This window comes from Alligator mississippiensis, chromosome 7, assembly GCF_030867095.1.
Source record: "Alligator mississippiensis isolate rAllMis1 chromosome 7, rAllMis1, whole genome shotgun sequence".
Lineage (NCBI taxonomy): Eukaryota > Metazoa > Chordata > Crocodylia > Alligatoridae > Alligator > Alligator mississippiensis.
Genome location: NC_081830.1, coordinates 31,191,840 through 31,205,214, shown reverse-complemented (window position 1 = coordinate 31,205,214; position 13,375 = coordinate 31,191,840). Strand labels below are relative to the sequence as shown.

Genomic DNA, 13,375 nt, shown 5'->3' with positions numbered 1-13,375 from the left:
GTCAGGCCAAGTGTGTAAAAAAAAAGCAATGTTCCTATCCTCTGGTGCTCATAAAGACCTCTACGCCTAATGAAGTAATCTAATTGTATACCAACATCTCTCACAGCTGTGTTTTGGTACCAAATCTGAAGATAGGTACATTCTCCTATATTGAATCAAGATTTAGTTTATTAGTACTAAAACTTGCAAGATGCATCTGAACACCTCATGCTACCAAACACTTAGGGAGCACACTGGATTGTGCTGTAAGGGATCGTGCCCTGGTGTGGCATGGCCAGTGTGGCTGCATTTGACACATCCTGCTGCAACGCGCTCTATCAACCTGCAACATGACACATGATCAGGTATCAAGTCACATCAACATCCCATTCTGACAAATCCTTCTACAACTGCATCAGGAAAGGAAGTAACTTGTTGCAACCTGCCACCAGTGCGTGAATAGAGACATGATCTGCTCTGGCGTCTTGTAAGGTTGGACCCAGGCACATTAACTGACACCATTTCTGTGCTACATCCTGTTCTGCTACGTTGCCATTCCTCACACGTTGTCATACTGCAAGTGCCACACCGCAATACGCATTAACCAACAATAAAACTCAGTTCAGGTGACATTTATTGACTGATTATTCTCAATGTGTCTGTCACATTGTGCCTGGCTGCAGAGATGCAATAACTAAAAAATGATAGCAAATGACGCGACTAATAGCAATGCAGAGTACCAGTCTCACCCCATAATCAATTAATAAATTAAAATAACCCACTCAACACTCATCACAAAATAGGCCCCAAAGGCTTAAAGATTTCAGTTGGAAATTCAGTTCTCAGTTCCCTTTTTGAAAGCATACTGTCCAACGAGGCAATGGCGCTATGAGCAAAGCCTTCTTCTGCTGGGTTCTGGAAACAGACCTAGTAAGAGACTTTGGAGAGTCCCAGAATTAAAGAGCTCACAGTAGAAATAGAAAAAAAACGTGGGGAGGGAAACAGAGACTCTGAGAAGGAAAATGGCTTTTCCAGGATCCCAGATGAGAATAGAAGTTCGGTCTCATGACTCCTAGCTCAAAATGCTGTCCCACCGGACCACAGCCTCACTCCCATATGACCCTGTCCTTCCTTCTAATGACTGACAAATATTATGCTTCAACACAATGTGAACAAAAATCCTGTCCATAATGTTAAGATTTAGTCATATGAGTTTTATTGCATCTCATTAATTATCTTTTGTCTATTTGTTGCCTATTTGGACAGACTCCCACGGGAACTGTAGTTGCTCAGCGCTTTGGAAAATCAGGACCCTTATTTAGGTGCCCCTATATGGATTTAGATGACTTGTATTAGGTACCGCCATCTGAACATTTTGCCTGTTTTTGTTATGAGACGGACAAGACCTAAATTATACCTCGGAAGCAAAGCCATTGTCCTAGCTAAAGTCTGATGGATTTTCCCATGGCTTCTGAGTCCTTCCTAAAACTACTATTTAAGTGCACAAGAGATACTTCGATTTAATCACTCTGTTCATGTTCTCTACTCATCCTCTGAGAAACAAAACACAGTGAGTGAAAAATGACCACTTTTAAAACATGTGAGCGAAATCCCACCGTATCACTCAATTTTTCATCATCAGAGTGCAGTACAAACAGGGTAATGGATGCAGCTTTTTTCTGTCAGCAGAAATTACGCCCGTGAAAAGTACAAGTAAAAACTTCAGCAATTGGCCCTAATCTAATATTTTCTTTCCTTCTCCAGCTGATTGTGTCTGTACCTTGTCTTGACAGGTCCCTTTCTGCTTTCTTTCTGTGACTGCACAATGCCCATTGTTCGAGGGATCCAACGGTTGTACATTATGTTACAAAATCAGAGTCTGCTGCAGGGACTATAAGGGGGAAAGTCATTCCTCCTCCTCATCTGCTTCATGCCAATCCACCCCATGTCTCAAAGCCACCTTAAATATATTCCTCCCCCCATGGATGGTTGTTACTATGATTACTACTAGCCCTATATTTCTTACCTTCCTCTTCCACTCCCTTGAATTGCTTTTGTCCTGTAGCAGACAAAGGATATTTTTTTGCACACGGTGTTTGTTATTGTATTTAATCATGTTTGTGCACTGTTCTGGTCTCCTTCAGAAATAGTAAGCACCAGATAATAATGTTTCTCATTCAGAAGGGGCAGGAAGGGATTAAAGTGCACATTTGGTTACCTTAAGTATAGGCAGGCCAAAGTGCGCCAGATGCCACCCCCAACACTGGAGCCATGGGAGCCCATGTTGAAAGGCTGAGTATTAACCAGCTGGCTCCCTGAGGACAATACAAGAGAAGGACTGTGACGCACAGATCCTTCTGGTCCAAATCCTGAAGTCCTCATTCAAGTAAAACTCCCATGGAAAGCAATGAGAACAAAGTCAAAATAAGGAATCTGTACTTCCTCTCTATACTTTAAGGGTCCCTCGTAAAAGTTGCCAAAACCTTGCCATTTTATAATGAATCTCAGTGCTTTCTTAAAGCCCCCATCCCTGGGGTGAAGTGCAGGGGTGACTGGTGCCTCCTGAGTCTAGGGGGGCACAATTTGTGAGTGGGCCCAAAGCCCCATATCCACTCCTATACTTCTGTGCCTGTGGGAGGGAAAAAGTTGGGAATGTGACCTGAACCCTAGAGACTCAGAACTCAAAAAGCAAGGGAAAAAGGAACATTAAAGTTAATGAATGTTTAAATATTTAAACAAATTCATGATTTTTAAGCCACTCTTGAGATTGTCTGAGACTTTACTCTTGGTTGTTGAACTACAGAGGCTGAACACGCTGCCCTTACCACCACAGCAGCTGTGACGAGCTGACACGTTCAATGGAGACGTCAGGGTTAGACTGTACAACTCATTAGGCAGGCCAGAGCCACAAGCCTGGAGGGGCACAAACCTACTCAAGATCTCCCAGGGCTTGTGGGATGGCAGGGCAAGCTCAGCACCAGCCATGAAGGGAGAGCAAATCATTCACTCCCATAGGCTATGGCCCTGTGTCCTTCCCAATTTTCTTTGGACAACCTGCCATTTGGGGAAGGATGGTATGAGAAATCCAAGCATAGCTGTTGTGACCAGCTCTTCCTTGGCCTGCACTAAGACCACAGAAGGGTAGCTTTTTATGCATCTCCAATCCAACCAACTCCACAAGACCTGACTCTAACCTGGGTTGACACCATACCAATGATTTCAAGTCCAGAAGGGAAATTATGAACACCTAGTCTGACTCACAATATATAGGAACCCTAAGGCACTCCACTGCCATCCTACCCAACATTTCCTGGGAAGGTTTGCATAGTTTGAAGATCAGAAATCTTTAGCACCTTAATTTTTCTCCTCATTTCCCCATGATGGCTATTCCTGAGCTATGGAGGATGGCAAGATGTTGACAGGAAAATATATGGGATTTTACATGGATCCCCATAGAGAAGTGAACCCCAGTTTGAACTCTCTCACCTCCAGGCTGAACCATGCAGCCTCCTGCACCCATCCTCCTGGAAAGCAGGCAATCCCAGTGACTTCATCACTGAAGGACCTGATCTCTTCACTAGCCAGAGGGTTGTAGTGCTGATCTTTATTCCCTGATGTACAGTGTCTGAAGGACAAGGTGACTACTGATACAATTTAAAAAAATGGGAGGAGGAGCTTTAAAAATCCCCCTTAGCCAGTCAGACAGCAGGGAACTGATAATCTGCCCATGGCAGATGGCTCACATCAAGAAAGAAAGACAGAATAAAAGAAAGAAAGAGACTTTACTTGCATTAATTTTATAGTATGCCATCATGCACAAAGCCAACGGTGATGTTCTCATTAGGATGGGGAAATGCATCTGTCAAATATAAAACCTGATTGTTTTCAGTTTGCTGGTAAAATTACATATATATCACACTCCAAAAAGCTTTAGAATGCCAAAATGAACCTTTATGCATGCTTAAAATGAGCACAACAGATACAGCCATGACCTCCAGCTTGGACACATTTTGAATGAAGGAGAGAATCCAGGAACATGCTTTAGAAGGTTTAAAGGTTCAATTGTTTCTGTTAGATTTGGTATAATCACAGCAATACTAATACAATGTGAGGTCTTGTTCCAAGTATGGTCTGTAACCACAGCAAGGAGGAAAAAAAACAAACCTCAGCCTCAGCTCATCATTTATCTGTCAACTGTAGCAGAGAGCACCAGTGAAGCCCTAACGCATACCGCACTAATGCTATTGCTTACATACATCTAGAAAAAGAAGTCAGTGAGTGCATTTGGACTAGGTTACAGAAAAAGTCTGGAGGGAGTTATACTTGGACTCTAATAGCTACTCCGAATTGAAATGCCCTGACTCTAGATGTGCTTGAGAGCATTTGGCGTGAGTCTTGAAAGGGTGTGACCAATGTGGCTTTAAACCAATTGTGTAGTCCCATTCTTTGGAACGCTTCTCTGCTTTCTACTGTTTGCGATCAGTCCACCGCAAACTCCTCGGTCATGGCCCCTTTTTTCCATCACATCTCTTTGGCTGGAGGGAAAACCAGAACAAGGTAAAGTACCTGGTATGGGACATCTACAGCACCCCAGCATCTTTCTTCATGGACTTCCTTCCAGCTAAACCAGAGTTTGGGAAGTTCTGGCCCACAGAGAGGTTCCAGACAGCCTGATGGCAATGAAAAATCACACTCAGCATCTACATAATGTCATATACATATGTATATTAAAAGAAGGGCCCCTCCCTCAAATGACTGGAATTGTCATATATTGTTAGTAACTATTTAATAATATGCTGTGGATTTGCCACTTGGCTTTTTGCAAGGGAATATATTTTAGTCCTCTGCATTATGACTGATACATAATGCAAGCATATTGGTGATGCAGTGCGTTCACAAGAGTGTTAGAAACACGTGTCGCAGGGCACCTTAGTGCCTGCTCCTAGAGAGGAGAAACTGCCAGGGAGAGAGCCCTGGCAGAGCCTAATTGAGCACAGCTGCGGGTTGCCGGAGCAACTAAGCGGAGCCAGCTGCCTGTAGGGGGCAAGGCCTGGCCCTTATAAAGCCCAGGGCTGAGGCCAGGCTAGCAGCTCTCTGCCAGCAGCCGGAGAGGCAGGAGCTCCCTTAGCCAAGATACGGGGAGAAGCCCGACTTGCAAGTACAGCTCATGATAGCCCTGAGAGGATTGGGCACTATGGTTTAGCCAGGGGGCTTTATGTTTGCGTTACAGTCAGGAGGCTTGAGTTTGTTTGGCTCTGTTATTACATCCAGAGGCTTGGGTGAGGCTGTAGGGGTTGGAGGAGGCCTCAGTCATAGGTACCTCATAGGTGCCTCATAGGGACCCCAGAGGGGTGGGGCCTCAGCGCCAGTGAGGGCACAGTCTAGCGCCAAGAGGGCGCAGTACCCTCATAGGGACCCCATAGGGGTGGGGTGCCCCAGCACCAGTGAGGGCACGGCCTAGCGCCAGGAGGGCGCATCATTCTCATAGCGCCAGTGAAGGCGCAGCTTGCACGCCAGTGCAGGAGCAACTGGCGGCGAGGAGCGCAGCCAGTGGGTTGCAGACGGGGGACATAGACCCTGGATCGCATGCGGGGTACATAGACCCCAGCCCCAGGAGAGAGGGGCAATTTCATTGGGAAGCCCAAGGGTGGGCACAGCGAACCCCAAAGAAGGGGAGCGCCATATTAGGGAGCCCAGGACAGGCACAGCAGAGGCCAGCAAGGGCATCACTTGCGGGGTGCATAGACCCCAGCCCTAGAGAGGGGCATAGCGAGCCCGGCCGCAGGCTAGTGCGGCAACACCCCTCAGACCGAGGCAAGGCGCTGCGGTTGCCCCCGAGAAGACAGGGAGTAGCAGCGCGGTGAGCCGAGGTCAGAGAGGGTACCCGTGCGGCTGGCCTGAAGGACCGGAGGCCCGCTAGAGAGTCCCTGAGATGGGCCACACCGTCAGGGAGGGCCCAGAGTGGGCTGGTCGAGAGTCTCAGTGAGAGGCTGGGTATTGGAGAGAGCCCAGGAGTGGGCTAGACTACAGGGGAGGCCCAGGAGTGGGCGAGATTAGAGGAGGCCTGGGAGAACGGGCGTGGTATTCTGACGGACCAACGTCCGGAACATCTGCGAGGCTTGGGGCGTGGTATCAGGGGAGGTAGGAGCCACGCATAGCCCATAAGGCTGGGGTGCCTAGGAAGCACCCATTGTATCGGGAGACCCCCAGGGGGTCCAGGAGAACTGCGGGGACAGAGGTCCCGAGTAGCCATGCCCAGGGAGTCATAGGCAGCCTCCCAACCTTATATTTACCAACAAGACGTGGCGGGCGAGAATAAGAGGGTGCCTTGGGCCGGCCTGACACGGAGCGAGGGACCTCGAGGAGATCACGGCCCTCTGAAAGGACCCTGCCGTGACAACATGCTATTGAAATATTAAATAAAACTACACAACAATCCTTTGATCATTCAGCATGAGTCATTAGGATCTCCTGGTTTTCACTGAACTGAATGCCTGTTTGATCATGGGGTTTGGGGTGTTGTGTTTTTGTTGGTTTGGGGGGGGGGGGGAGGGATTGACAAAATGTCTATAGCCTTTTAAATCTGTCAGAAAAGCAATTCTAGCTAGTTAAGAGAGAGAAAAGGACTGAAAATACTTAAGGACAATCAGCAATCGGGCAAAGGACTGGGATTCTAACTGCCATGGTCACCTACAGGAAATAAACTGAGAGATAGGGAGGCTGGTTATTATAACCATATTTGTTTGCATACCACATGCCCCCAAATTAGCCAAAGTACTGTTTTTGAAAGGCAGAATGCAGAAAAAAAGATTTTTCCAGAGTCCTGTCTGACTGTGTGACATAGAATAGGTCCTCCTGGAAACAGAGAGCGCAACTAGGGCTTATATATCCTGCAAATAATAAAAGTGTTGTTTCCACACCATTAGCCTTATGTTCAACTGTTCCTACAGGCACAAGCCACAGTGCTCAGTCACTAGCTACAGCTCTGAGAGGGTTAACACAGGATCCTGCCTCTTCTGCTTACTGGGGCCAGAGGCAAGCAGCAGCCATTCTAGTACTCTCTCTATTTCTATTCCAACAAAGAAAAATCACCTCCCTTGCTTAAGATATGCACCCCAATTTTGGAGGGCTGACTTTGGGGGGGAAAGGTGCAAGTCACATGTGAGTAAATACTGTATTGTCCTTATTATTTTTGTGCCACAAAAGTGCGTTGTGTTACTTACCAGGTCCAGTAGGCCAGTGTTGTGACCTCCTCTTTGCTATCAGCAGCCTACAAAGGCTGACCATGTCTCGCTTAAGCTCTTCTTATAACCACATTATACTGAACTACTAACTCATCCCAGTCCAAGGCACTAGAGGATCTTGCCCCTTATCTGACCCCTGATACCTCAGGCATTAGGAAAGGCATCAGAATTCCCCAAGCACTTAAACTCCAGCAGAAAGTTTCCAATATTGACTATTAACTCGATAGAACAAAGTCAACAGTTTTTAAACAGTTTTATTCCTCCATTTTTAAATAAGCTCATGAAAAGTCCCCTGGAAAAATCAATGTGGGCTTTTTTTTAACGTTTGAATCAATATAACACTCAAAAATTCTTATTAAGAAAGGGAAAAAAGTTTTAAAATACAAAACAAACCATGGTATTCTACCAGGATAAGAACACACAAGGAAAATCCAGTCACTTCCCATGGCTTCCAGGCCATCTCCTGATGGACCCGTAATGATAACGTGGTATGTCAAAGTTTTGCTAAAACTCATCCTAGAAGGATACTCAGCACTGTTAGGTTTGGATCTCACCTGTATAGATCCACGTGCCCTAGAGCTTCCCATGCCTGGAGTAGGCTGCAGAAATCCCCCTTTCATTAGCCTCCCTGGTGTGCTTCCTGGGCATCCAAGGGGAGCTTCTGGGCACTTGGGCACGAGGACCTGCACTGATGGCCAAGACAAACCAGAAGTTTAAGCACCCTGGCTTCATGGCTCATTTCTTCAGGGACACATGAGGACAACAATGGTCCTAAAACCCAGTCACTCTTTAATTTAGCTAGCAGAAGAAGTATACTGATCTAGACAAAATAAGAAATGTCTTCACACACCTTCCAGCTCACCCTAAGTGGCACAGGTTGACCCCTCTGAAGTGCCAGTATCCCTCTCCTGCACATGGATTCCCCTTCTCATTATGAAGGAAGACTCTCTCTCCTGTGCAGCCTCCATATTTGCCCTTCAGTTGGTCCCAAGTAAGGAGGGCTTGCTATTCCCCTGTCCAAATTTCTTACGTCTTTGTGTGTCCTTCCAATTCGCCCCACCCTGTCTCTCTCAAGCTGCCTGTTTTTTGTTTGTTTTTTTAAGAGTCAGGTTAGACACTTGTTCTTTTTGGCTCAAATCTTATTTCATCTTTAGGTGCCTGAATACTACTCAGCTCTGTACATGTAACGGTCTAGTGACATTTATTACCTGTTACGATCCCATTTCCAGCTGTGTGACCAGACTTGCCCCTTTGAGCATAGAATCACAGACAATGAGGGTTGGAAGGGACCTTAGGAGGTCACATCTAGTCCAAACCCCTGCTCAAAGTAGGACCAGCCCCAGCTAGACCACCCCACCCAAGGCTTTGTCTAGCCAGGTCTTAAAAACCTATAAAATCATAGAAAATTAGCATGTTCAAAAGGGATCTGTTACCACCACTTCTGTGTGGCTCCGTCTTGCCTAGGAAATCCAAAATTCTGTGCAAGTCCATGAAACAAGTCAGAAAAAAACCAGGCACAGCAACTACTGGATGGAGAGGGACTCTGCCTTGCCTTTCAACCCAGCTGTTTTGTGGTGAAGGTGCTTTCCAGGAATCAGGAGGCCTGTTTTAGGCCTTTCTTAGACAGAGGTTTAAACCTTTAATCTCCCAATTCCAAGCAAAGTGCCCTGATAATCAGCCAGAGCCAAGAGCGTGCTTCACCCCTCCTGCCGAAGCTGACCCAGTGGGCAACCAAGAGGGGAAGAAAAAACATGTAATCCCAGTAGACCTTGGAAGGGGGAACAGATAAATAGGACACTCACCTAGACTGCTACCAGAGACCCCTTTCAATTCTTCCCTCGAGACATTTTCCTTCTCTATCTGCTGTTGCGTTCACATATAAAAATGTCTACACCAAGTAACCCACTGCAGCTCAGATTTGTTATGCCTAGTACCCCATGTCTAAAGGTCCAGAAAAAAAAAAAAAGCATAGAGAGGGGATACTGGAAACAAAGCTCCCCACTTTCTCCTGTGGCAGAGAACACCAGCTTTCCTTCAGCTCTAAATCTTTCAAGGTGTACTCCACACGTCTGAACAGGAAGGAAAAGGCCTGAATCCACTGGAGTAACATTTAGGCTAATAATGTCTAATTAAGACCTCCATTAAAACCCATCATACTCATTAGAAAAAAAATATAACAAGATTTTCCTGGACATTTTCCTTGTGAAATTATTACAAGTGTTAATGGATGTCTTCATTAAGGTATAATTTAAGAAAAATTACTTTTTTTTTTTTTTTTTTAAGGTATAGCGATTCAAAGCCATCTACTTCTTAAATCTCACAGAAGCAAGGTGATCACTAAAACTGGGCTGCCTGTTCCACCCAGTGGTAGAAATGGGCAAAGATTACAAACAAATGTTACAGACTCAAAGAAGGCTGCAAATAGGGTTTAAAAGTAGCTGGAGGTCAGGTCTTTGAATTATAGTGTAGGACTCAAATATGTGTGGTGCACTTGGACAGTTTGCGTGTTTAAATATAGAACCACAAATATAGGGAGTCAGTGACAAACAGGAATTAAGCTTTTAGTTTTGTATTAATCATGCAACTCAGGCAGGAAAAGCACTTAGCAGTGACACATGATAGAAAAGATGACAGGAAGAATTTATTGTTTTGAAATGAGAGAAAACAGTAGAAAAAGTTAATTTTTTTAAGCCATGGAGAGAATCGCCAAATTGGGTTCTTTTTTGGTTCACTCTTCAAGTTTGTCTTCAAACAGCAGCTGTATCAGCTTAACTAAGATTAGCTTTTAAAATGTATCTAGTTAAACCAGTGCAAACTCCTGGTAGGATAGCTTTTGCTTTTATCAAATAGCTTCAGTAGGTAACTGAAGCTATAAACCAAGTTTATATTGAATTAAGAGTGCCCAGTTTGTAGTAGTAAACTACATAGGTTAAATATATATATACCTTTAGGCCTAGTCTACATGGAAAGGTTGCACTTGGGTAATATAAACTCTCTCTTAAATTAGTTTAGTTATATGAATACACAACCTTGTGCACGGATACTTTTATTCCAGTTTAAGAGTGGCTCTTGCTGTTCAGTTTACAATCAATTTTAAGCCACTAGGAATTTAAAAACCTCTTTTGGGCTGAATTAAATGTGTCCCCAGAGGTGCCTGCACCAGCTCAATTAAATTGGTTTATATTCACACCTTGTGTTCAATTGATTGCAGCTTTCTCATGTGGACAAGACCTTTAGGGCTAAGTATAGACAGACAAAAAGCCCGAGGCTGAATTGATTCAATCTTCACAGGTTAGTATAAACTGCATAGATTGAACCAATAAGCAAGTGAACAGACATTCACTTTTGATTCTGGGAATGCAGCCACATGCCTGCAGTGGCTCAGGCCAGAAGCCAGGGGGTGCTAGAGCATGCCTCCCTGCTCAGCTGGAGCAGGCAGCTTGGGCCAAGGCTAGTCCAACCATCCTTTCAGGGGTGGGTTGTAGAGGAGGTGCAAAACATCCTGGGATGCTGGGGGACTGAGAATTAACTTGAATCTGGAGGGGCTCTGAGCCAGAAGTTCAATAAACTGATTTAACCAAAATCAGTTAAGTCTGATGCTACATCCATCCAGGTTTATCTTCAGCCAGTTTCGGCCATTTAGAAAGCAGTTTATGTGCACTGAACTTCTGTTGTGTTACAGATTTGAACTGGTTTCTAATCACTCATACTGGTTTATGTGTAACTTCTGTCCCTATCCTAGGTGAGCAAAGCAAGTCTGTGTGGAGCCTAGGCTTAGCACTTCAGTATAGCAACGTCAGTTTTGCAAGATCCTAGGACAAATGCAGCTATATGCCTATGGAAGTCAATAAGAAAAAAGGGGGTAAAACAAACAAACAAAACCTCTCAACCCTTTTCCCTAGGTCTTGTTGAAGAGGGTGTATTATAGAGTTTGCTGCTTCAACTCAGGAAAGCAACTCAGATTATATCAGTAAACTGCATGTTTTAGGTTGTTCTTATGGGACTCTGCTAGGTTAATCTGCCCATAGCCTGCACCAAGGGGTAACTGCAATTTAATTGTCCATAGAAAAACTACTGTTCATCCTTCAACTGGATTGCAAACATTTTGTAATAGGAAGGGGTTTAAGCCCCTCTGACAAAAGGGAAGCGTACAGAATTTCTGGGTACAATAGACGTAAATCCCCTCACCCAAGCCTGCCTGGAGAAGAGATCCTCAAACATGTGGTATTTTATGAAAATAGTAAATGACATGACAGTAAGGGAATGCCTATCCCAGGCCGTGGAGCTCTGGCTTTCAATGCTACTGGGGTGTATGATGCAGGAAGGCAACACAGACCCCTGAAGACCCAGGGGCACAGTAACATCTATAGAGAACTAACCGCTCCCTAGCAAGCAGGCAGCCCTGAAGAATGATGATACCTTGGTGCTTTTTCCACCACAGCAATTGCTTTCTCTGTAGCTCCAATAGTCCAGATAGGTCTGCAGTCAGCCATTTAGGGACAAACTGTCCACAAAATGCTGTTCATAAAGCAGACTGGGAGCAAGAATGGATTGATTCCTTCTCTCCTCTAGGCCCCTATTTTTCTCAGATCTCTCCACCTTTCTAATATCTCCTTTGCTCTTCGTGGGCCATCTCAGGGAATACCACACCTCTCAGACCATGTCCATAAAACTAGCATTTTACCAGGAGAGGAAGAACATATTACACTAGCAAAGCGCTCCTAGAGAGGGGGCAGCTCCATCAGCAGAGCCGTGCTTTGTCCCAGTAGCCTACCCAGAGAAAAGCAAGTTGTAAAAGTCCACATGCTGTTGCCAGCTCATCCAGGTTAGCCATGAGTTGCACCTCTTCCTGTTCTGTCCAACAGCAATGCCGCAGACACCAGTCTTGTGGACACGGCTTCACCTTCAAGCATGGCCTCTGTAGGTGTGTTTCCTAGTGCTGTCTTTTTCCCCACCAGCTCCCCTCCTTGATTTTTTTTCTTTTCTCTTGCTCTGTGTTTCTCTATGGTTGGAAACTGATGTCACCCAAGTGCCACCCTGAAAATTTTTATGGCAGCACAAGAGCCAAATAAACAGATGCCCATCCCCCTTGTCACACCACAAATGCCCAATATTATGGCTGTGAAAATAGGTGGTAAAAAAAATGGTGCTGCTTTTTTTTGTGGTGGACGTCTGCTTGATTTATGGTAGGAGTGTGGGGGCAGGCTGGAGCTGCCCGTGCTTGCCAGCCACACCATGCAGGCGCCACCAGGCTGCAGGGATATTCCCAGTGAACACTGGATTAGGCCCCTGAAGTTTGGGGCATGCCTGGCTGCATTCCCCACTTGCACAGGCACCCCAAGAATCACCCAGCAGGACTCATATCAAGCTACCATGCCCCGACTCATGGCACGACTCTGAAAATGGGGGAACCTCCCCCCACTTGCAGCTGTCCCACAGGATTGGGTCCCTGAAGCCCTGGGAGTGGCAGGGGCCCAAACCTGCAGGACAACGAGTGATATCTGTGTCTCCCAATGAAGCAGATTCAGCTGTGGGATGCACCCTGGCACAGCTGAACCCACTCCAAGGACAATGTCACAGTTATTGCAAGACTGGTTGTAGCGGAGCATGTCTGGCAGTGGGAACTGGAGTGTCCACATGTTATCTTTCAAAGCAGGCTGAAAAAGCAGGGTGCACCACCGGTCTCTGATGGTAAGCTGAAAGCAGGGAAAAGGATGGGATGTGCAGAGCGGGGTCTGGGCCAAGGCTGCCCCCATTCCTACCTATCCTCTCAGTGTCTTCCCTTTAATCCACCACACTCTCCCCTTTTCCAGTCCCAAAGCCCGGGGTAGCTAGAGAGCACAGTCAGCCCCAAGCTGTGGGGATTCCCTTCATCCATTCCCACTGAGCCACTTGGTCCTGAGCACCCATCACCCCCACAGCCCTCATCCCAGCCCCAACAGTGGTCCAAGCAACCTAGAGGCTGCAGCTGACTCTGGCCTCTGGCTCCCAAGGTCCCCTTCCCTACCACATCCCCTCTTCACCATCCACCAAGACCAAACCACTACTATTTGCCCTCCAAGACAGTTTTTTCTGGGGCCCATTCTCCCCCAGAGTTTGGGCAGGGATTACTCAAGTTCCCCAACTCCTTTTTGACTTTTAATTATGGGTAA

General features: G+C 46.0%; 1 protein-coding gene across 11 annotated transcripts in view; it reads right to left on the bottom strand.

Moving 5' to 3' along the window:
- Positions 1-13,375, bottom strand: part of EPHB1 (EPH receptor B1) — a 362,275-nt gene that overhangs the window by 192,399 nt on the left and 156,501 nt on the right. For 2 of the 11 annotated variants that reach the window (XM_059730786.1, XM_059730785.1), the window contains exon 4: positions 4,546-4,649. The exons of the other annotated variants lie outside the window; for them this stretch is intronic. In XM_059730786.1, the coding sequence (XP_059586769.1) occupies positions 4,546-4,649 (104 nt within the window). The remainder of the gene's footprint in view (positions 1-4,545; positions 4,650-13,375) is intronic. 11 annotated transcript variants of the gene reach the window in all.